Source organism: Oncorhynchus nerka, linkage group LG24 (genome assembly GCF_034236695.1).
Source record: "Oncorhynchus nerka isolate Pitt River linkage group LG24, Oner_Uvic_2.0, whole genome shotgun sequence".
Taxonomy (NCBI): Eukaryota; Metazoa; Chordata; class Actinopteri; order Salmoniformes; family Salmonidae; genus Oncorhynchus; species Oncorhynchus nerka.
The window spans coordinates 62,896,940-62,922,289 of NC_088419.1; the positions used below are offsets into that span (position 1 = coordinate 62,896,940).

Sequence of the window (25,350 nt, forward strand, 5' to 3'; positions counted from 1 at the left end):
TGTTCCTATTGGGGGAAAAATAAGGTTATGATTGGCAGGGCATAAAGAGCGCTCTCTAGAGACGTTCAGTTCCGAAGTGAACCTGGGGCTTTTCACCGGGACCCGATATGCATAAAAATAATAATATAGAGACCTGTTCCAAATGGACCCGATGACAACTAGACCCGATTTAGTATAGATCTGGTCGGATCCAGACTCGATCCGAGTGAGGGAAGCAGCAGAAAAGGCCATTTTTAAGATGCTTTATCAGCTCCAGTTAATAAAGTGTGAGGTAGAGAGGGTGCCGCTCTAGCAGGGGCCGTGCGTGCTGTGTGTAGGCTACTGTGAGTGAGCGAGTGACATGGGGGGGAGAGACCGCAACCAATCAAGCCGACTCGCGCTATAGTATAATAACAGCTGCTATAGCTAGGTTATTTATCATCTAGGTTATTTATCATCCAATATATATACGTAGTGCCTGTCTTGACTGCATCAGACCCAGGTAGCCTAGTGGTTAGAGCATTGGGCCAGTAACCGAAAGGTTGCTAGATTGAACCCCCGAGCTGACAAGGTTCAAATCTGTTGTTCTGCCCCTGAACAAGGCAGTTAACCCATTGTTCCTAGGTTGTCATTGTAAATAATAATTTGTTCTTAACTGACTTGCCTAGTTAAATAAAGGTTGAAAAAACATTGAAATGCTAGCTAGCTAGTCTAATTGAGGCTGCATGTGCTTTCTTGTCCTACACAGTTGCAAACAACAACAACTACATTCAGATTATTAAGTAACGGCCTACCTGTTAGCTCTTGGTCGTTGTAGCTATCCTTTGAACTTTTAATTCTGTAATTTTAATTCCATCTTCAATTGATTAGATATATCCTAACTTTTGCCATACATGGAGATTGTAGTCTATTGCCGCATTGTTGATTTATGATCGGGCAACAACAAGCTACACGCGCCACTCTCGTGAAAAGCAAGAGCAGCAGCATAAATTATACAATTTCTCTCTCTCTGTCTCTCTCTCTCTCGGTCTCTCTATACACACTGCAGCGGTCTCGTTTGGATCAGATAAATTACACATACCCAAGACATTATTTAGAATTCTGGATCCAGACCCGCTCAGGTCTTGGGTATTTCGGATACAGGTGGATCCGTGAAGACCTCTAGCACTCTCGCCTACAGTCTGTCTAAAGAAACCCCATCTCTGCCCTGAATCCATGGGCAGTCTCCAAAAATAAACTGTTGATACATCTATTGGGAAAATATGCTTTCAGATATAGTTGCACCTGTGATGTGTTGTTAAAGGGCAATTCTGCCACTTTTCAACCTCGTATTCATCATCTCCAACAACATACCAGTGTCTACATGCAGTACATGACCAAAAGTATGTGGACACCATGAAATACAGCCCCAGACAATTAGCCCAACCTTCACCAAACTTTATAGTTGGCACTATGCATTGGGGCAGGTAGCGTTCTCCTGGCATCCGCCAAACCCAGATTTGTCCGTTGGACTGCCAGATGTTGAAGACTGATTCATCACTCCAGAGAACACGTTTCCACTGTTCCAGAATCCAAAGCTTTTTACCACTCCAGCCGACGCTTGGCATTGCGCTGGTGATAGGCTTGTGTGCGGCTGCTCGGCCATGGAAACCCATTTCATGAAGCTCCTGACAAACAGTGATTGTGCTGACGTTGCTGCTAGAGGCAGTTTGGAACTCGGTAGTGAGTGTTGCAACCGAGGACAGACAATTTTTACCCGCTATGCACTTCAGCACTCTGCGGTCCAGTTCTGTGAGCTTGTGTGGACTACCACTACGCGGCTGAGCCGTTGTTTCTCCTACACGTTTCCACTTCACAATAACAGCACTTACAGTTAAGCGGGGCAGTTCTAGCAGGGCATGTTGAAAGTCACTGAGCTCTTCAGTAAGGCCATTCTACTGACAATTTTTGTCTATGCAGATTACATGTCTGTGTGCTCAATTTTATACACCTGTCAGCAATGGGTGTGGCTGAAGTAGCTGAATCCATTAATTTGAAGGGGTATCCACATACTTCTGTGTATATATAGTGTATGTGGAAACGACTCGTTTCTATGATCTGTGATTAAAAAGATAAGCAGAAAGGTCGTAAAAAATACTTCTCTGTGACATCACAGGGTAGGATTAAAAGAACCTTCAACAAGTTTCTAGCCAGAGGGACGGTATTTTCTTGCCCTCCACATCACCGCAAATGTCATAGTGTTTGAAGATCGCTGTTTTTAAAATGTTTTAACTTTTGGTGATGCCATCGTGTAGAACTTTTTAACTTCAGATTTGAACTCCGTGAGTGAGGACAATGGCCAACCGTCGCTGAACATTATTATTATTGACATCATTGATATTGTATTCATATTAGCCGCAGTGTTTCAGTGGGTCAGGCTATTGAAATAAGAGCTCTATTATTGACTAATTTGTCATGTTGTACAGCAACGTGCATTAATTGTCCATTCTATAAATACTTTGGCCAAACATACATGGCCAGAGATCATCTGTGCTCTCTCTATTGCCAGCTCTCTTTTTCCTATTTTAAGCTCCATAGAGTGGCTAAGGTTGTGGTTATATTTGTATTAAGAGATGATCATCTGGACCATTAGATCTGCCACAGTAGCTGGCCATTTTGGCCAACCATAACAAGTACAGTGTGTCATAGAAGGGCGTTATGTCTGTGCAATATGTTTATCACACTATTACCGAACCTGTACAAGTTGTGAACCTTTCCTGATAAATGTCTTTACTTTGAACATCCATTCTTGCAACCTTTTGAAAGCACTCTAATATGAGGAGACATACAGTACATAATAAAAACAGACCATATTTAGATCTCTAGCACAAAAAAAAATCTTCAGATCCTGTGTAAAAGAATGCCAGATATAGCTATACTTGAAACATTCCTCCATCCTGACAGGTATGTCCAAGGATAATCACTGTATGATCACCTTGTTGTGATTAAAAGTGACGGTACTTTCATGGTGTAACATGTCACCCAGAGAAGCTTGGCTAAAAACGCCTACAAATAAATTGGGTCATGCTTGCGATTCTAAAAATAGATCCACGGGCACACAAGACTTTTCATGTGTGAATTTTTCCTACACAGCATTCAGTGTAGCCTAGCTTTGGGACACAACATCAGAAGTCTGTGTATTGGTTGGACTCCCTGAGTTGTGCATCATTCTGGTGGCTGGCGGTGGAAAATAACCCTACAACAATATAGCCGGCTTCAGCCCAAAAACTTTTCCTGTCAACAAACACATATGTAGAATCTCTAGGAACTCAACATACCAGATGTAAAGTAAAAGGTGACATTCACTATCAAATAAACATATCGAATAAACATATCAAATAAACAATGTCACCCTCATGTGAGGTGTGTGTGGTCTAATGGCAGCCCGCTGTCTAACTCAACAGGAATACGGTGCTGTTCAGACAAAAGTTGGATTCAGATGTTTATTTGATAGCGAGGGACACGTTTCTTTTTACACCTGGTTAGTAGAATTCCTAGAGATTCTGCATATGCCTTCTACAAACTGATGCTGTCACTAAGAACACACTCAACGAGCTGTATAGGGCCATAAGCTCATCCAGAAGCTGCGCTCTGATTGTAATGCAGGAAAACTGAAATCTGTTTTACATCATTTCTACCAGCATGTCATCTTTGCAACTAGAGGGGGGAAAAACTCTAGATCACCTTTACGCCACACACAGAGACGCATACAAAGCTCTCCCTCCCCCTTCATTTGGCAAATCTGACCAAAACTCTATCCTCATGATTCCTGCTTACAAGCAAAAACTCAAACAGGAAGTACCAGTGATGCGCTCAATACGGAAGTGATCCAATGAAGCGGCTGCTAAGCTGCAGGACTGCTAGCACAAACTGGAATATGTTTCGTGATTCATCTGATGGCATTGAGGAGTTTACCACATCAGTCACCGGCTCCTAAACAGCTTTGACCCCCCAAGCCATAAGAGATATTTATTTATTGTTTTTCTTTATGCTGACTCTCTTGCACTGGCTATATATGCACACTCACTTGACTCTACCTACACACTCACACATACTACACTGCCACTCCAACACACACACACACTACATAAGCTATCATACAAAACACACACACATGAATATTTACGCCACACACTCACACATAGACACACTTTCACACTCTTCCCAGATGCTGCTGCTACTCTGTTTATTATCCTGATTGCCTAGACACTTTAAACCCTACCTACATGTACGTACTATCTCAATTATCTCACTTACCTCATACCCCTGCAAATTGACTCAGTACTGGTACTTGTATTTAGCCTTGTCATAGTTACTGTCTCCTTTTTTATTTAGCAAATATTTTTCAGACTTTTCAACTCTGCGTTGTTGGTTAGGGGCTCATAAATAAGCAGTTCACTGTAAAGTCTACACTTGTTGTATTTGGCGCATGTGGCCAATAAAATTTGATTTGACAATAACAACATAGGATATTAAAACAGATAAGTAGGAATGACCAGTGTCATAAAAATCATCTTGAGATTGGTTGTCCTGCCATACAACTGATTTTTCTGTCAAATGTATCCTAGCTCATTTTGTGATGTTGCATTGTGGAATTAATATACATTGTATTGCATTACTTACTAGTTGGTAGAGGGATGTTTTATAGAGTAGGAATAAATTATGTTGTGATATTGTTCTGTGGTATTGTTGTTGGCTCATGATGTTGCTGTGTCATAATGTAATAAAGTAAGGTGTTTCTCTGGTTTAGTGAAACTGTGTGATGCCATTATGCCACAAAATGAACTTGTAATCTTAAAGTTGCTACAATACCGACCTCTGAGAATACCTATCCCCAGGTATTGGTAGCTGAATAAGTGTGCCATCATTGGAAAGCACAGCTGGCACACTGCTGGGAAATGCAATGGATTTACTTCAACACTGAACACAGATGTTAACGTGTTCTGGCTCATTGCGTTCTCGTCACCCTCCCTCGCCTAACTGCAGAGGAGGGGTAGTGTGACTGTGGTGTGGCTTTTTCAATGGGTCTCTGTAAAGATACAGTAGGCTCGGCATGGCTCCTTTCGTGCTAAACCCCCAGAACGCTTGGCTGACTGATTGGGCAACTGGCTAGTGCTGTTCTGGAGGCTTCCGTTGTCTCTTGTCCCAGGGGTTTTTACTACGCCTGCAGCAGCTTCACATGGTGAATGACAAACAGATGCCAGGTACAGGCTAGGGATGCATTGCTTCACAGGACATGCTAATCAAAATGGCTATTTCCATTCTGTTTTACCCCCGCCTAAGCTAACAGCAAATTACATAAACATGAAAATACAGCTAGGCCCACACACCCTTGTTCCCACAGAAACATCCTGCTGTTACATGTTCTGTAGCTGGTCTTGGAGTGTCTTTTCTACAACATCTATCATGGGTGTCAATCTAAAGAACCTATATTTCCATGCAAAATTCTGAGATATTCTGTCTGATGATCTACTAAGACTGAGGAAACCCTAATAGGATTAATGTGTGGCTTTGAGCTCTGTGGGAGTGAAAGGCAGACAGGCACCCTGTGGTTGGTCCTGGCCCTGGACCTGCTCTCATCTTCTCTGCCCTGCTCTCCTCTGCTGACTACAGAGAACACTCTCCACAGGCACTGACCTCAGTGGGCTCAACACTTATTCTGCCAGCCAGTGGTCAGGGTCTATGATGAACTGTAACCCTGAAAGAAACCACAATAGTTATTGTATAGCATTATGGGTATTGCATCGAGACTAGGAATAAGTAGCCTGTATACAGAGAAATAAAGAAATGTAAAAAATACAGTATGGCTTTACCCTGACCAGTTTGCTGATGAGTGGGAAGGGATCAGTGATTTATATATACACTAGATGACTGGTAGGGGTGCTGGGTTGAAGCCACTGTGCCTCCAACTTCGCACTCCCTCATGGTCGTAAAAATATTTTGGGAGCTATAGAATGGATTTATTAATGTCCACATTTATTATATTACAGACACCTTAATGCATACTTCTAAATTATATTATATGAGCTAAACATACAAATACATTTATTTAAAATATTTACATTTTTCCTTAAAGTAAAATTTTTAGAGAGAACTAATGCTACTGACCCCCCTACACCACTACAAAAAATACTTGTCCTTTTGTCCTTGATAAATGTAATTGAAATACTGTAGAATTCCATTCATTCCTATGGAGGACTGCTCCTACTGGGGAGTGCCAATATGGCCGTCCAGTGGCTACAAAGCCTCTCAATGGCCAATACTTAGCATCAGAAATCCACGGTTTATATACATCATTGGAGGGGATGGGTTGAGGGCACTTGTAGGAAGGTGAGTTGGGGTGAGGGCAATTGTTTTTTTTGGGATTCTGCATGGGGTGGTTGATTGGTTGGCAGGACCAGACCCCCTCTCTGTAAAATGGCTGCTGTTATCGACTGATGATTTACCCATCCTGCTGATGCCTTTCCACCTGCTGACTTGATCGACTCCCAGGAAAATTGTGAAGAAGACAGACAGACAAGACAGACAGACAGAAACATCACAAAGAGATCAGTGTCAATGCTTTTGGAAAATCGAAAAATAGTTTGGGTGAGGGCAATTGTTTTTTGGGGGATTCTACATGGGGTGGTTGATTGGTTGGCAGTTGATTGGACCAGACCCTCTCTCTGTAAAATGGCTGCTGTTATCGACTGATCACATTTGAAAAATATATATAAATTGTGGGGAAATGACACCAATAGACCAAAATGTGCTGTTTTGTGGCTATGTGAGCTGTGTTAGTAGTTGTTGCATTTGAACCCAAGCCAGGTGTGGCTGTTGGCATGCACCGGTGTTTGTATACCTGCTGATGCGTTATCATGGATGTGATCAATATTTCCTGGGCCATCAATATTTAATACACTCCTCTGCAGAAATCACCCACCATTACCTATTGATCAGTCACAGCCCAGACTGTGTGAAAACAACACACTTCCAAGGGCAGCAGTTTGCACAGAGAATGGTGCTAACTGAAAGTCCACAGAGAATGGTTTGTATATACTGTACCATACCTCTTATCCCAAACAAAAGTGTTGGTTATCTCCCACTTTTCCTCCAAGATTGTGGCCTCTCTTCAGACCCAGAGCCTGTTAGAAGTGGAGAGGTGATGGATCACCCTATGTCTCTGAGTCAGAGTTAGTAGTGAAATGTGTAGAGAAGGTGTCATCCAGTAAGAACTGTCAAACATTGGTCTGATTCTGTCTGGACCATTGGTAAATGGCTGATATATATTTCCAGTAATGAGACATTGAAGCTTTAGCTCATATCAATGGTTTTCAATGGACTGAGAAAAAAATAAGTGCATTATGGAAAAAGTGAAGGGGGTGCATTACATTGGTAGTAGCAGACATGTGTATTACATTTCTTGCTCTTTGTCTCCTACAGAGACAGTGATGGACACGCGGACGGCCACAGCGGAGCTGGGTTGGATAGCTTATCCTGCCTCTGGGGTAAGACCACTCCTCATCTAGACCTCATTTAAACACTCACCAACCATCCTCTCCTTCCCTCTCATTGACATCTACACTTATCCACAATCTCAAAAAGCTTCCCTGAAAGTTGAGTGGTAGAGTGTATTGTTGATGCCACAGTGAGATGAATTGCCAAAGAAAGTGTTCAGATACCCACAGTCTGCTCTCAGAGCCTAACAACACACTCACCAGCTAACGAGCTCACTTCATTCTGCTGCCCCATGACTGACTGGCTCACAGACAGCCATCTCTGGGAGATGTAGTGATTTGTGACCATGTTCTTCTTCCTCTTATAAACATATTTGTCATTCATAGGCGCTGGCTGGCAGATTGGTTCTGAGCTGTAGTTTTCTGAGCCACGTTAAGTGGAAAGACAGAATGTGCATCCCCTGTGTCTCATGCAATCAGGAGAAATAATGTATTGCACCGTGAGTGTGTGTACCCCAAGGGAATACTTTAGTTTGAGCACACTTAGATTCCAATTTCAAGCCTGCCAACAGCTTAATTAAAACACTTATATCTCGTTCTGAACAATTAAGTTCTACTTATGTGCTACAATAAGTGAAACATTAAACACCAGAATTGGCCAAATCCAGATGAGGAAAATAAATGCCAGAGGTCCTTGTTTGCATGAACAGTTGTGAGAGCTTTAATGTGTCATTATTTACACACAAGATTAGATTCTGTTGAATGTATGTGCATGCCATTAAGATTAATTCAAATTCACAAGACAATGCCATATTCATATTGACAGATTGACATTTATAGTGATTTAAAAAAGTTCAAACAAAGTCTCCTACTTCGATGATGTTACGTTTGTCGTTTGAATGAGGAGATCGAGGTGCAGCGTGGTAGGCGAACATCTTACATTTATTAAAATGAACACCGAAAAAACAACAAAATGCAAAACGAACTTAAAGTTCTGCAGGCTACACAGCAACTATACAAAATCAAGATCCCACTAACCAAGGTGGAAAAAAGGCTGCCTAAGTATAATCCCCAATCGGAGACAACGATAGACAGCTGCCTCTGATTGGGAACCATACCAGGCCAACATGGAAAATACAACAGATTGCCCACCCTAGTCACACTCTGACCTAACCAAATGGAGAATAAAAAGGCTAAAAAGGTCAGGGCGTGACAGATGATTACAGAAACCAATTTAGTTTTTATTTTATTTTAGATAAAAAGTATTTTCAACCAGTGTGTTTTACAAAATGGAAAATGTATAATTTTCTGCCAAATGAGACACATTTAGGCCCTTAAGGTTTGTTGTTTATGGTAATGTGATTAATGAGATTAATTTAAATGAATGTAGATTATATGCAGCAATGTTTTTAATCTATTGCAATTGTGCATGGTTTCAGGCCGCCCTCTGTCAATGAGTCATTTGTAAATAATGAGTAATTCTCTGAAAGCTGCCACAGGTCTTAGTCATGACCACAATTATTTCATTAGGATATTATGTTCATTTGACAGGCAGAAATTGGCATTAGAAATATGACTGGAAACTCTGCCAACTATACTGTCAACAGAAACAGAATATATAATAATGAGGTTCTAAGAGATGGTTGAATGTGGGGTTGAATGTAGAATATGTACATGCAGAATGTATATTTAACAGATAGGTACACATTGTTTGGCTCTGCATTAGCTTTGATCCTGCTGCAACCAGAACCTTGTATACAGACAAGCACTGTCTTTCTGTGCATAGATGACAGTGTTTAGAAATGGTCCCTCTCTGTTTTTAACAGAAAAAAATGTGTTTTTCTATAGTCACTTACTCATATGGACACTGAGTCACTATCAATAACAGAGGGAGATGAGGAGATGGCAAGGGCTTTCAAAACCAAGAAAATTGAGGGTTAGTGATGTTTCCTCCTTTAGATAGATTGTGTGTGGTGAAACATAGGCAGGTTCCCGGAGCTAGATGCTCTACTATAGTAAACATTTAGTGGGTCAGAGAGAAACAATGAATAGAGCTGCGTTTTGGTGGAGAAGTTCAGATTTTTCTAGCCATATATGTGAAGCTGAGACTCGCAAGGGTCATAGTTAATTTGCTAGTTTGAGAGAGAAAATTGTGCACCTACCCAAATGGTTATAATTGAATGCTCGCCCATGTTATAGTTGTTAAAACATAAACATGGTTGAGCTATGGAAGACATGCCAAAGTATCTGATAATGTTTAATGCAAAACTGGTCCTTCTGTGCAAATAAAACTCCATCATGACCATTAATTAACCTTTTGCTGAGTATCTATTTGATTGCATACCGTAAATGACTCCTGGTTGTCTGATGATGCTATTACTGTAAGTTCCTACAGAGTTGGAGTCAGATTTCTCATTTCAAATTGAGAGAGCATATTCATTTCATGATGGCTTGTCATTGTAATTGAATTGTACACTTCTTGGCAATCACCGTGACATTATGAATCATTCAGTTCAAAGGAGAACACTCCCACATACATACCACTCTCACAAAGGGAAAAGTCTCCTGTTAATGTCTACATGAGTAAAAGAGACACGTTAAGATAGTAGTATACAGTGCATTCGGAAAGTATCCAGACTCGACTTTTTCCACATTTTCTTACGTTACAGCCTTATTCTAAAATGTTTTTTTGTTGTCAAATAAATCCCCATAAATCGACACACAATACCCCATAATGACGAAGCGATTACAGGTTTTTAAATTTTTTAGCAAATGTATTTAAAATAAAAAACAGACACTTTATTTCCATAAGTATTCAGACCCTTTGCTATGAGATTCGAAATTGAGCTCAGGTGTGTCCTGTTTCCATTGATCATCCTTGAGATGTTTCTATAACTTGATTGGAGACCACCTGTGGTAAATTCAATTGATTGGACATGAGTTGGAAAGGCACACACCTGTTTATATAAGGTCCAACAGTTGACAGTGCATGTCAGAGCATAAACCAATCCATAAGGTCAAGGGAATTGTCCGTAGAGCTCCAAGACAGGATTGTGTCGAGGCACAGATCAGGGGAAGGTTACCAAAAGATGTCAGCAGCTTTTGAAGGTTCCCAAGAACACAGTGGCCTCCATCATTCTTAAATTAAAGAAGTTTACAACCACCAAGACTCTTCCTAGAGCTGGCCACCTGGCCAAACTGACCAATCGGTGGAAAAGGGCCTTGGCCAGAGAGGTGACCAACAACTCAATCATCACTCTGACACAGCTCCAGAGTTCCTCTGTGGAGATGGGAGAACCTTCCAGAAGGACAACCAGACGGAAACCACTCCTCAGTAAAAGGCACATGACAGCCCATTTGGAGTTTGCCAAAAGGCACCTAAAGGAATCTCAGACCATGACAAATAAGATTCTCTGGTCTGATGAAACCAAGATTGAACTCTTTGACTTGAATGCCAAGCGTCACGTCTGGAAGAAACCTGGCGTTATCCCTACAGTGAGGCATAGTGGTGGCAGCATCATGCTGTGAGGATGTTTTTCAGGGACTGGGAGACAAGTCAGGATCGAGGGAAAGTTGAATGGAGCAAAGTAGAGAGAAATCTCAGATGAGAACCTGTTCCAGACCACTCAGGACCTCAGATTGGGGCAAAGGTTCACCTTCCAACATGATAACGACCCTAAGCACACAGCCAAGACAACGCGGGAGTAGCTTCGGGACAAGTCTCTGAATGTCCTTGAGCGGCCCAGCCAGAGACCGGATTTGAACCCGGTTGAACATCTCTGGAGAGACCTGAAAATAGCTGTGCAGCGATGCTCCCCATCCAACTTGACAGAGCTTGAAAGGATCTGCAGAGAAGAATGGGAGAAACTCCCCAAATATAGGTGTGCCAAGCTTGTAGCATCATACCCAAGAAGACTATGCTGTAATCACTGCCACTTCAACAAAGTGCTGAGTAAAGGGATCTGAATACTTATGCAAATGAGACATTTCAGTAAAACAAATATGCATAGCAAAAATGTAGAAAAACATGTTTTTCATTATGGGGTATTGTGTGTAGATTGATGAGGGGAAAAAAACAATTTAATCCATTTTAGAATAAGGCTGTAACGCAACAAAATTTGGAAAAAGTCAAAGGGTCTGAATACTTTCCGAATGCACTGTAGCTCAATACTACATATACAGTATGTAGCCTATAATTGTGCTTCATATTTATTTGATCTGAGCTTTTTTTTCTCTCTCTGGCATATAGATCACAAAAGAGAGCAGAGAATGTAGTAATATGGAGTGATAGGCTATTATGGTATGATAGGTAGGAGAAGATCTTAAATCATTATCTTTTTTTTCCATAGGCCCCTAAGCTCACACTAACAGCAGTATATTGTTGTATGCGGAGGTCAGTGTGAGTGCAGGTGAGGAGGGGTAATCTAATGGAAAACCACCTCAAAGTATTCTTGTGTGAGAGAGTAGGCGGAGATACTTTAGGAGCAGGAGGCATTGGGGGAAGAGGGGATAGGGGGAGGGGGTTCACAGTGGATATCACACAGATGCTACATGGGCACTCAGCTGCACTGAAAGTCCAGGTGTGGGGTTGTGCAGAGGGCAGGTGGTGGTTGTGGTGGTCATGGGTTAAGGGAGGGCATCGCTGATCTTTATGTAGATGCTCATAGGTGTATCATGACTGAAATATATCAAACCGTTTGGGGTTTTCAGTGAAAGAAGACCATATAAGAGGCTGAATTAGACCCAGTACATTCTCCTGGTCAGGGCAAGGCTCTGTACACAGTCTTTTCTCTGATCCTTAATGGCCTGTGTTCCACATGGAGTGAGAGGCCTGCTGCTATTCTCATCCTCCCCTTCCAGAAACAATGAATATCTGACAGATAATCCCTGCCCATTCCTCCTCATGGAAATACTGGACTGCTCATGCACCGGTTTAATTTACTATGGAAATTACTCAATTGAGAAGCTGTGTAAGTATGTGTTCGCACGGGCACTCGTACTCATCCATGCGTGCCAATGTACCTGTCCACGTGCATACGGGCTTGTTGGGTGTGTACTGGATGTACAGAGATTTAGGTGAGTGTGAGAAAGGAGTGGGAACAGAGGAGACCGCCTGTGGAGAGCCTGTATCATCCCTTCATCATCCCTCCATCCTCTGATCCACCGGGAGGACTCCCTATGGAGTCAAGAGTGTATCCCTCGCTCACATTCCCACCACACTCTCCTCCTCTGCACCTAGCTCTTCTTATGAAGTCTGCTCTCTGCCTCCCCAAAAACCTGCCCAACATGGATGTTGATCATTACATGGTTAACCTGTTGACGTGTAATAAAATCAGAAGTTAGATATGACTGAACTTCCAGCCTCTTGTAGTTATTGCTTACGTTACACAAACATTTAGAGCCTGGTTTTACTTTAGTCAAGAACCCATTGTAATTGTATCTAATATATTCTACCACTACATACATAATATACACTGAGTGTACAGCTTCTACCCTCAAGCCATAAGACTCCTGAACATCTAATCAAGTGGCTACCCAGACTATTTGTATTGTCCCCCTCCCCTCTTTTACACCGCTGCTACTCTCTGTTGTTATCATCTATTCATAGTCACTTTAATAACTCTACCTACATGTACATATGACCTAAATTACCTCGACTAAACGGTGCCCCCCGCACATTGACTCTGTACCGGTACTCCCTGTATATAGTCTCACTATTATTATTTTACTGCTGCTCTTTAATTACTTGTTACTTTTATTTGTTATTCTTATTCGTGTTTTATATATATATATATATACTACCATTCAAAAGTTTCGGGTCACTTAGAAATGTCCTTGTTTTCCATGAAAAAATACATAATGTGAGTTGCAAAATGAATAGGAAATATAGTCAAGATGTCGACAAGGTTATAAATAATGATCTTTAATTGAAATAATAATTCTGTCCTTCCAACTTTGCTTGTCATTGTGTTCTCCAATAATTGTCCTCCATTTGCAGCAATTACAGCCTTGCAGTCCTTTGTCATTCTAGTTGTCAATTTGTTGATGTAATCTGAAGAGATTGGCACTTCTTACATACCATACGGTCAAGCTGCTCCCACAACAGCTCAATAGGGTTGAGATCCGTTGACTGTGCTGGCTACTCCATTATAGACAGAATACCAGCTGACTGCTTCTTTCCTAAATAGTTCTTGTATCGTTTGGAGCTGTGCTTTGGGTCATTGTCCTGTTGTAGGAGGAAATTGGCTCCAATTAAACGCCGTCCACAGGGTATGACATGGTGTTGCAAAATGGAGCGATAGCCGTCCTTCTTCAAGATCCCTTTTACCCTGTACAAATCTCCCACATTACCATCACCAAAGCACTCCTCCAGCCTCTTTTCATTTTTTCTACATTTCACGAATGTTCTTCTTTTGTAATCCGACCACCTCAAACTTAGATTTGTCTGTCCATAACACTTTTTTCAATTTTCCTCTGTCCAGTGTGTTCTTTTGCCCATCTTAATCTTTTTTTTTTTTTGGCCCTTAGATATGTATGTGTGCTTTTTCTTTGCAACTCTGTCTAAAAGGCCAGCATCCCGGAGTCGCCTCTTCACTGTTGACGTTGAGACTGGTGTTTTGCGGGTACAATTTAATGAAGCTGCCAGTTTAGCACTCTAATGTACTTGTCTTCTTGCTCAGTTGTGCACCGGGGCCTCCCACTCCTCTTTCTATTCTGGTTACATTTACATTTAAGTAATTTAGCAGACGCTCTTATCCAGAGCGACTTACAAATTGGTTAGACCAGTTTGCTCTGTTCTGTGAAGGCAGTAGTACACAGCGTTGTACGAGATCTTCAGTTGTCAATTTCTCGCATGGAATAGTCTTTCTTTCTCAGAACAAGACTAGATGGACGAGTTTCAGAAGAAAGTTATTTGTTTCTGGCCATTTTGAGCCTGTAATCGAACCCACAAATGCTGTGTCTCCAGATACTCAACTAGTCTAAATGTAACAGTATAACTTTAGTCCGACCCCTCGCCCATACCCGGGCTCAAACCAGGGACCCTCTGCACACATCAACAACTGACACCCACGAAGCATCGTCACTCCACAAAAGCCGCGGCCCTTGCAGAGCAAAGGGAACCACTATTTCAAGGTCTCAAAGCGAGTGACGTCACCGATTGACACGCTATTAGCGCACACCACCGCTAACTAGCTAGCCATTTCACATCGGTTACATAAAGAAGGCCAGTTTTATTGCTTATTTAATTAGCACAACAGTTTTCAGCTGTGCTAACATGATTGCAAAAGGGTTTTCTAATGATCAATTAGCTTTTTAAAATTATAAACTTGGATTAGCTAACACAACGTGCCATTGAAACAGAAGTGATGTTTGATGATAATGGGCCTCTGTACGCCTATGTAGATATTCCATTAACAATCTGCCGTTTCCAGCTACAATAGTCATTTACAACATTAACAATGTCTACACTGCATTTCTGATCAATTTGAAGTAATTTTAAATGGACGAGAAAATTTGCTTTTCTTTCAAAAACGAGGACATTTTTAAGTGACCCCAAACTTTTGAACGGTAGTGTATATATACTTTTTTTTGTTGGTTAGGAGCTCGTAAGTAAGCATTTCACTGTAAGGTCTACCTACACCTGTTGTATTCGGCACATGTGACTAATAAAAATTTGATTTGAAAATATTAAGAACACCTTTCTAATATTGAGTTGCACCCCTCCACACTCTTTTGCCCCCAGAGAACAGCCTCAAATTCTTGACACAAACCGGTGCGCCTGACACCTACTACCATACCCCTTTCAAAGGTACTTAAATCTTTTATCTTGCCCATTCACCCTCAAAATGGCACACATACACAATCCATGTCTGAATTGGCTCAAGGCTTAAAAATCCTTCTTTAACTGGTCTCTTCCCCTTCATCTACAATGATTGAAATGGGATCAATAAGGGATCAATAAGGGATCATAGCTTTCACCTGGTCAGTCTATGTCATGGAAAGAGCAGGTGATCATATAATGTTTGATATAATCAGCAATTACTGTTCCTTACATGTTTTTCAGAAAATCCGGCACATCTTTACAGATTTTCAGATCTGTAAAGACCAGAGCATATTGAGTACTCTGTTTATTAGCTATCTAATTTGAATATTTGTGACTTTAAACTCTAACTCCTGCCTTTCTGTCTTTGAGCCCACACAGTACCTCTCTGCTGTGATATGCTGCTGGCCCGTATGAGTGGGAACAAACTGTTCTAAAACCCTGCTGTGTTCAAATGTCTTTTTGGTGTTACATTCATCATTCCTTATACAGCAATCTTCCTATTTATTATTTAAGACAGAACATCGAGAGGAACATATACTGTCTTCTCACTAGAGTAGAGAACTTTTCAGCTATTTCCAAACTATCTAATCACACCTACCCCATCCCAGCATGTCTAAAGCGGCTATTAATATCTATACTCGGATTCCCTTCAAAAAGTCGCTCAAAGCAGTAACCACCTTCCACCTCCTAAACCACGGCCCAGATTACAGTAATGAGGAGGTAGAGCACTCAAACAGAACCCCGGAGTTCACTAATTGAAACTACTGGGCTCTCCTGAATATTCCCTTTATTTTGTCTGTCTAAAATAGACACCTGGCTTTTAATCAGCGTCTGGCTGGGTTGGGTTGGGGAGCATTGGAGGTCTGGACTCTTTTCCCCTGCTGTTTCAGGAGAGCCTGTTGATTCAGTGTGTGGCGCTGCCTGCCTGCCGCTGACGGTCTCATTATCACGTCTCTCCTATTCTCTGCTTCTCCTCCGCTCATAGTCACACAGACGGAGGAATCCTGGGAGAGAAGGTGGGGCAGGAGGAGAGAGAACGTTAGGGAGGGAGGGCACTGTGACTGGAACGAGGATGAACACAGAGGCCAAGAGGAAAGACAGGGTCCAAGTCTGATCATTCATGTTCACTGACTATGAAACACAGCTTTTACAGTACCATACAGTGGAGGCTCCTCAGAGGGCGAAATGGGAGGACCATCCTTCTCACTGAATAAAAAAATAATTAAAAAAAATTGTAAAACATTTAAAAAGTTATCATTTTTAGATAAAACTATTTTTTTTTTACCTTTATTTTACTAGGCAAGTCAGTTAAGAACAAATTCTTATTTTCAATGACGGCCTAGGAACAGTGGGTTAACTGCCTGTTCAGGGGCAGAACGACAGATTTTGTACCTTGTCAGCTCGGGGATTTGAACTTGCAACCTTTCGGTTACTAGTCCAATGCTCTAACCACTAGGCTACCCTGCAGCCCCATACTAAAATATATTCACGGCACCAAATAACTGATTAAAATACACTGTTTTGCCATTAAGGTCTACAATAGCCTCAACAGCATTCTGTAGGGTAGCACCATGGTGTAGCCAGAGGACAGCTAGCTTCCGTCCTCCTCTGGGTACATTGACTTCAATACAAAACCTAAGAGGCTCATGGTTCTCACCCTTCCATAGATGTACACAGTAATTATGACAAATTTCTGAGGACGTCCTCCAACCTACAAAAGGATCGGAGTACTGAAAGCATAAGCTATCTAGCACTGCAGTACATAACATGTGGTGAGTTGTTGGCTCAAAGAGAGAGAAAGTCAATCGTTTTGAACAAATGAATTTCTTACAAAATGAAGGAGAAGTGAGAGAGTAAGTTTCACGTACTTAGCTAGCAAATACAGATAGCTAGTTTTACTACTTAAAAACCCTGCTCAAACAGAGGAATGCTATTTTAGTTAGCTGGCTATGACTATCCAACAAAACACTGGAACTCAATGTAAGCTTTTGGTTTGACTAATTTATTGCCATGGGGCCCGCCTGTGTAAGTGCTAAACTGCTAACTGACTGTACACTAACGTTACTGCATGATTGTAGCAGGTTTACTGACATTAGTTCTATTAGCTATGTTTACTATGACATTACTTTAGCTAATATAATGACAGCAATGTAGGCTGTGTAATTGTTATGATATGGTTTGGCTTGTAAAGTTTTTTTTTGCCTGGTAACAAACAGCTGATGTGTTGTGCATTGAAGTCAAGCAAAAGGAAAGGTGAGAGGAGGAGAGCGCATAGATACGAGAAGGAATACAACATGTCTATGAAAGTGAACCATGTGTGATCAGGGGTGTATTCATTCCACCGATTCTGTTGAAAAAGCGTTTCTTAACTTCTTGCGTCGAGCCATCCTGGATCGTGAATACAGCCTCAAGCTCATTACCATAACGCAACGTTAACTATTCATGAAAATCGCAAATGAAATGAAATTAATCTATTTGCTCTCAAGCTCAGCCTTTTGTTAACAACACTGTCATCTCAGATTTTCAAAATATGCTTCTCAACCATTGCAAAACAAGCATTTGTGTAACAGTATTGATAGCTAGCGTAGCATTTAGCGTTAGCATTCAGCAGGCAACATTTTCACAAAAAAACAGAAAAGCATTCAAATAAAATCATTTACCTTTGAAGAACTTCGGATGTTTTCAATGAGGAGACTCTCAGATAGCAAATGTTCAGTTTTTCCTGAAAGATTATTTGTTTAGGACAAATCGCTCCGTTTTCTGCGTCACGTTTAGCTACGAAAAAAAACCTGTATCCAGGATTGTGTAAATCTATCCGCAAGCTCATTAGCATAACACAACGTTAACTATTCATGAAAATCGCAAATGAAATGAAATTAATCTATTTGCTCTCAAGCTTAGCCTTTTGTTAACAACACTGTCATCTCAGATTTTCAAAATATGCTTTTGAACCATAGCTAAACAAGCATTTGTGTAACAGTATTGATAGCCTAGCATAGTATTATGCCTCTCTTTCACCATGCAACATTTTCCACAAAAACCAGAAAAGAATTCAAATAAAATCATTTACCTTTGAAGAACTTCAGATGTTTTCAATGAGGAGACTCTGTTAGATAGCAAACGTTTTTACAAAAAATATTATTTGTGTCGACTAATCGCTCCGTTTTGTTCATCACGTTTGGGTAAGGAAAAAAATATATATATATTAAGTCATTAAAACGCAAACTTTTTTCCAAATTAACTCTATAATATCGACAGAAACATGGCAAACCGATGTTTAGAATCAATCCTCAAGGTGTTTTTCACATATCTATCGACGATAAAATCCATCGTGGCAGTTTACTTTCTCTTCTGAAGAAATGGAACGCGCATGGACCTACAGATTACGCACACAGGACACCGGGCGGGACACCAGGTAAATGTAGTCTCTTATGGTCAATCTTCCAATGATATGCCTACAAACACGTCACAATGCTGCAGACACCTCGGGGAATAGACAGAAAGCGCAGGCTCATTCCTGGCGCATTCACAGCCATATAAGGAGACATTGGAACACAGCGCCTTCAGAATCTGGGGCATTTCCTGTATGAAACTTCATCTATGTTTCGCCTGTAGCATTAGTTCTGGGGCACTCACAGATAATATCTTTGCAGTTTTGGAGACGTCAGAGTTTTGTCTTTCCAAGGCTGTCAATTCCATGCATAGTCGAGCATCTTTTCGTGACAAAATATTGCGCTTAAAACGGGCACGTCTTTTTATCCAATAATGACATAGCGCCCCCATAGGTTGAAGAGGTTAAACAGAAGCAAACAGATCGAAATGGGGATAAACATACCTGAATTTGTCCAATAGAAACTCTCGTTTGCAACTGTTGGACTAGTGATTATACCCTAGATCAGCTAAACGCAGGCAAGAGTGTGCAAGGTGGTATTGAATCTGTCACTGTCTATCCATGTGTTAATGTCTGACACCTCAAAATGTTCTCTAGACCTGTGTGCACCTACGTTGTCAACTTTCATTCATAGATTGTAGAATCCTCATATAGTAGCCTAAACCTATCGCTGTTGCATTGAAGTGGGTGAATGGAATATGAATGACAGTCATCCAATATGCTGTAATCGAAATATGGCCTCCCGAGTGGCACTGCATCGGAGATCTGGAGGCGTCACTTTGTTCCCGGTCTGTGTTGCAGCCGGCCGCGACCAGGAGACCCATGAGGCGGCACGCAATTGGCCCATCGTCGTCCGGGTTAGGGAAGGTTTGGCTGGCTGTGATGTCCTTGTCCCACCGCACTCTAGCATCGCACTGTGGCAGCCGGGCGCATGCACGCTGACATCGATCGTCAGCTGTACGGTGTTTCCTCTGACACATTGGTGCGGCTTGCTTCCGGATTAAGTGAGCAGTGTGTCAAGAAGCAGTGCGGCTTGGCAGTGGTCGTGTTTTGGAGGATGAATGGCTCTCGATCTTCGCCTCTCCAGAGTCCGTACTGGAGTTGCAGCGATGGGACAAGACTGTAACTACCAATTGGATATCACAAAAAGTGGTAAAATAAATAAAATATATAAATCCCTCATCTTAAAAAGGCACAGACCGCCACTGATATCACACCATAGTACGGTATGCTGTATATGTATGAATTTTGTTATAGTATACAGTTGAAGTCGGAAGTTTACATACACTCAGGTTGGAGTCATTATAACTCCAACCTGAGTGTAAAACAATTGTTTACAGAAAGATGATTTCACTTAAAATTCACTGCATCACAATTCCAGTGGGTCAGAAGTTTACATACACTAAGTTGACTGTGCCTTTAAACAGCTTGGACAATTCCAGAAAATGATGTCATTGCTTTAGAAGCTTCTGATAGGCTAATTGACATAATTTGAGTCAATTGGAGGTGTACCTGTGGATGTATTTCAAGGCCTACCTTCAAACTCCGTGCCTCTTTGCTTGACATCATGGGAAAATCAAAAGAAATCAGCCAAGCCAAAACAGCCAAGCCAAAATTGAAGACCTCCACAAGTCTGGTTCATTCTTGGGAGCAATTTCCAAACGCCTGAAGGTACCACGTTCATCTGTACAAACAAGTGTACGCAAGTATAAACACCATGGGACCACGCAGCCATCCTACAACTCAGGAAGGAGACGTGTTCTGTCTCCTAAAGATGAACGTACTTTGGTGCGAAAAGTGCAAATCAATCCCAGAACAACAGCAAAAGACCCTGTGAAGAGTTTAAACTGAGTTTAAATGTATTTGGCTAAGGTGTATGTAAACTTCCGACTTCAACAATACATCACGCAAAGCAGCCACAACTGTCAGTAAGCGTGTCCATGATTGAGTCTTTGAATGAAGAGATTGAGATAAAAAATTGTCCAGTTTGAGTGTTTATTGCAGCTCGTTCCAGTCGCTAGCTGCAGCAAACTGAAAAGACGAGCTACCCAGGGATGTGTGTGCTTTGGGGACCTTTAACAGAATGTGACTGGCAGAACGGGGATGGTATGTGGAGGATGAAGGCTGCAGTAGATATCTCAGACAGGGGGAGTGAGGCCTAAGAGGGTTTTATAAATATGCATCAACCAGTGGGTCTTGCGATGGGTATACAGAGATGATCAGTTTACAGAGGTGTATAGAGTGCATTGATGTGTCCTATAAGGAGCATTGGTGGGAAATCTGATGGTGAATGGTGAAAAACATCTAGCCGCTCGATCACCCTTACCTGCCGATCAAAACTTACGTCTCCGTAATCTAGCATAGGTAGGATGGTCATCTGAATCAGGCATAGTTTGGCAGCTGAGTTGAAAGAGGAGCGATTACAATAGAGGAAACCACATCTAGATGTAACTTTGGCCTGCAGCTTTGATATGTGCTGAGAGAAGGACAGTGTACCGTCTAGCAATGCTCCCAAGTACTTGTATGAGGTGACTAACTCAAGCTCTAAACCCTCATATGTAGTAATCACACCTGTGAGGAGAGGGACATTCTTCTTACCAAACCACATGACCTTTGTTTTGGAGGTGTTTAGAACAAGGTTAAGGGCAGAGAAAGCTTGTTGGACACTAAGAAAGCTTTGTTGTAGAACTTTTAAACAAAAAATCTGGGGAGGGGCCAGCTGAGTATAAGACTGTATCATCTGCATATAAATGGATTAGAGAGCTTCCTACTGCCTGAGCTATGTTGTTTATGTAAATTGAGAAGAGCATGGGGCCTAGGATTGAGCCTTGGGGTACTTCCTTGGTGACAGGCAGTGGCTGAGATAGATGTTCTGACTTTATAAACTGCACTTTTTGAGAGGGGTAGTTAGCAAACCAGCCCAAAGACCTCTCAGAGACACCAATACTCCTTAGCCGAACCACTTTAATGGAATTGTCCACTGTATCAAAAGCTTTAGCCAAGTCAATAAAAATAGCATCACAACATTGCGTAGAATCAAGGGCAATGGTGACATCATTGAGGACCTTTAAGATTGCATACCAGAGATAATGATATAGACGTCAAGAAAGGCAGTCAGTTGATTATTGACAAGTTTTTCGATAAACTGGGCAAAATAGAAAAAGGCCTGTAACAGTTAAGATCAGCTTGATCTCCCCCTTTAAATAAAGGACGAACCGTGGCTGACTTCCAAGCAATGAGCACCTCCCCAGAGAAGAGAGACGGGTTAAAAAAGTTCAGCGATAGGCTTGGCGATGATAGGGGTAGCAACCTTAAAGAAGAAAGGGTCTAAACGATCTGAACCAGATGTTTTTTTGGGGTCAAGTGTAAGGAGCTCCTTTAGCACATTGGACTCAGTGACCGCCTGTAGGGAGAAACTTTGTAGCGGGGCAGGGGAAAAAAGAGGGAGGAGCATCTGGGCTAGTCGCATTAGAAGGGGTGGGAGATGAGGAAATGTTGGATGGGCAAGAAGGCATGGTTGAGTCAAATAGGAATCCTGACTTAATGAAGTGGTGATTTAAAGCGCTCTGCCATGTGCTTCTTGCCACATTAAGGGACATGTGCAGCTGTGGGGAGGAGGGTTTATTCTCCAGGTCTTTAACTTCTTACGGCTGAAATCCCGTTAACGGGATCGATTTGACAGCAGCCAGTGAAAGTGCAGGGCGCCAATCCTAAGCAGAAATCTCATAATTAAAATTCCTCTAACATACAAGTATTATACACCATTTTAAAGATAAACTTGTTGTTAATCCCACCACAGTGTCCGATTTCAAAAAGGCTTTACAGCGAAAGCACACCATATGATTATGTTAGGTCAGCACCTAGTCACAGAAAAAAACAGCAATTTTTCCAGCCAAAGAGAGGAGTCACAAAAAGCAGAAATAGAGATAAAATTAATCACTAACCTTTGATGATCTTCATCAGATGACACTCATAGGACTTCATGTTACACAATACATGTATGTTTTGTTTGATAAAGTTCATATTTATATCCAAAAATCTCAGTTTACATTGGCGCTTTATGTTCAGTAATGTTTTGCTTCCAAAACATCCAGTGATTTTGCAGAGAGCCACATCCATTTACAGAAATACTCATCATAAATGTTGATGAAAATACACATGTTATACATGGAATTAAAGATTTACTTCTCCTTAATGCAACCACTGTGTCAGATTTCAAAAAAGCTTTACTGAAAAAGCACACCATGCAATAATCTGAGTACAGCGCTCAGAGACCAAAACAAGCCATGTTGTGGAGTCAACAGAAGTCAGAAATAGCGTTATAAATATTCACTTACCTTTGATCTTCATCGGAATGCTCTCCCAGGAATCCCAGTTCCACAATAAATGTTTGTTTTGTTCGATAAAGTCCATTTATGTCCAAATACCTCCTTTTTGTTAGTGCGTTTAGTTCACAAATCCAAATTCACAAGGCGCAGGCACTTAGTTCAGACGACAGTTCCATTACAGTTCGTAGAAACATGTCAGGATGTTTTTATCATAAATCTTCAATAATATTCCAATCGGACAATTCCTTTGTCTTTAGAAAGGAAAAGGAACAGAGCTCGTGCTCACGGCCGCACGCGAGACTGAGCTCATGGCATTCTGCCAGACACCTGACTCAAACAGCTCTTATTCGCTCCCCCTTCACAGTAGAAGCCTGAAACAAGGTTATAAAGACTGCTGACATCTAGTGGAAGCCTTAAGAAGTGCAATCGGACCAAATTTTACACTGTATATTGAATAGGCAAAGACTTGAAAACCTACAAAACCTCAGATTTCCCACTTCCTGGTTGGATTTCTTCTCTGGTTTTTGCCTGCCATATGAGATCTGTTATACTCACAGACATCATTCAAACAGTTTTAGAAACTTCAGAGTGTTTTCTATCAAAACCGACTAATAATATGCATCTTAGCGTCTGGGCCTGAGTAGCAGGCAGTTTACTCTGGGCACCGTATTCATCCAAGCTACTCAATATTACCCCCCAGCCATAAGAAGTTAATCGTTTTCCAGAACTTCTTGGGATTCGACCGACAGAGAGAGAACTGCTCCTTAAAGTAACTAACTTTGGCCAGTCAGCCTGACTGTGCGTGTACCGAGCCTTTCGCCAAATGCAAGATCACGGTCAAACTAGTGCCTGAACTTGTTTTTAATTATCATTTACTTTATGGGGACATGTTTGTTAACAATACACTGGAAATATTTTTTAAAAGTCCAAGTGTCTCTGACATCCACCCCCCCACCCCCACAATTTTACAGAGGCCAGTTCATGAAGGAAGGCTTGCTCACTAAAGTTTTTTAGCAAGCATCTATGACAAATCAGGACAGGTCGTTTCATTGAGCAGCCATTACGAACACAGGTTGTAAAACAGTGATTACTCAGGTCATTACAGAAAACACCAGTCTAATACCTATCAGTATTATTTGTGAGGATAACATCGAGGAGAGTAGCCCTTTCTGGGTGTTTAGAGTCGTACCTTGTGGGATTGGTAATAATCTGAGGAGGATTGAGGGAGTCCCATTGCTTTAGGACTTGTTCAGGTGGTTTAAGCATGTCCCAGTTTAGGTCACCTAGCAGGACAAATTCAGACTTAGTGTAAGGGGCCAGGAGAGAGCTTAGTGCAGGTAGGGTACAGGCCAGTGCTGATGGAGGACGATAGAGAACTGCTACTTTATATTTGTTGTTAGGGTGGGATTGGTGTAGATTGTGGGCGTCTGTGGGTGGTTTTTGACCAATTCTTTATATTCCTCATGTCTTACTCATTGTTAGAAAAAACGTTTTGTCCAAATTGGATGTTAGGTACTCTATTAATTGAACATTATATGAATCCTATCAATTAAAATCTGAGATCAAATTATGTTTGAACAAAATAATGTTGCAGGAATGCTAATCTTATCTCGTTCTAACTACAGAAACGATTTAAAAGAAATCTGATATGGTGGGTGTCATGGCTTGCTGAAATGACATGGAAACACACACACAAACATACACAGAGAGAGAGAGACAGACACTGCATCTGTTCCCAGAGCTGCTTTGTTCTCTCTCAGAAGAACATTCATCCATCCACCCCCATTCTCTCTTTACCTACCTGCCTGCTTGGCTAAGAGGTGATGGGGATAATAAAACAGCAAGGCGGTGTTACATAAGTATAATACATAATATAGCCAGAGGGGAAACAGCCTAACTTAATCATCACCACTGATTGGGTTTGCTGGGACGCTCACGACAAGGACATGACAGGCTGTTGTTAGAATCCCAATGGACACTCTGCTTTCTGTTTGGGCTTCTGTTAAAGATAGAGGATCCGACAGCCTAGTAAGGAGGTTCCGGAGTACTTAATCAATCTGTATAGCCTAGATCAGGTGCAAAAATAGGTGGTATTTATTTACAGTGCAGGTAATGGAGAAGACTGGATCCAGAGATGTAGCCTATTTATAAAATAGCAAAAATGATTAAAAATTGTTGTTGACGATTTAAAAAAAAACATGCAATATTACTAGTGCTGATAGATTACTTTACTTTAATAAAATATTTGTTTTACTTGATGACTTTATTTCATTCCAAGTCATCATCTCCTCTCTATAGAGCTGCAGCTAGGGCATACTTTTATGACTTTTATGACTATCAGTCACTTAGATC

At 41.4% G+C, this 25,350-nt stretch overlaps 1 protein-coding gene across 1 annotated transcript in view; it reads left to right on the top strand.

Moving 5' to 3' along the window:
* The window catches only part of LOC115108408 (ephrin type-B receptor 1-like), a 208,327-nt gene that overhangs the window by 39,958 nt on the left and 143,019 nt on the right, over positions 1–25,350 (top strand). The window contains exon 2 of the mRNA XM_029632688.2: positions 7,441–7,505. Coding sequence (XP_029488548.1) covers positions 7,441–7,505 — 65 coding nt within the window. The remainder of the gene's footprint in view (positions 1–7,440; positions 7,506–25,350) is intronic.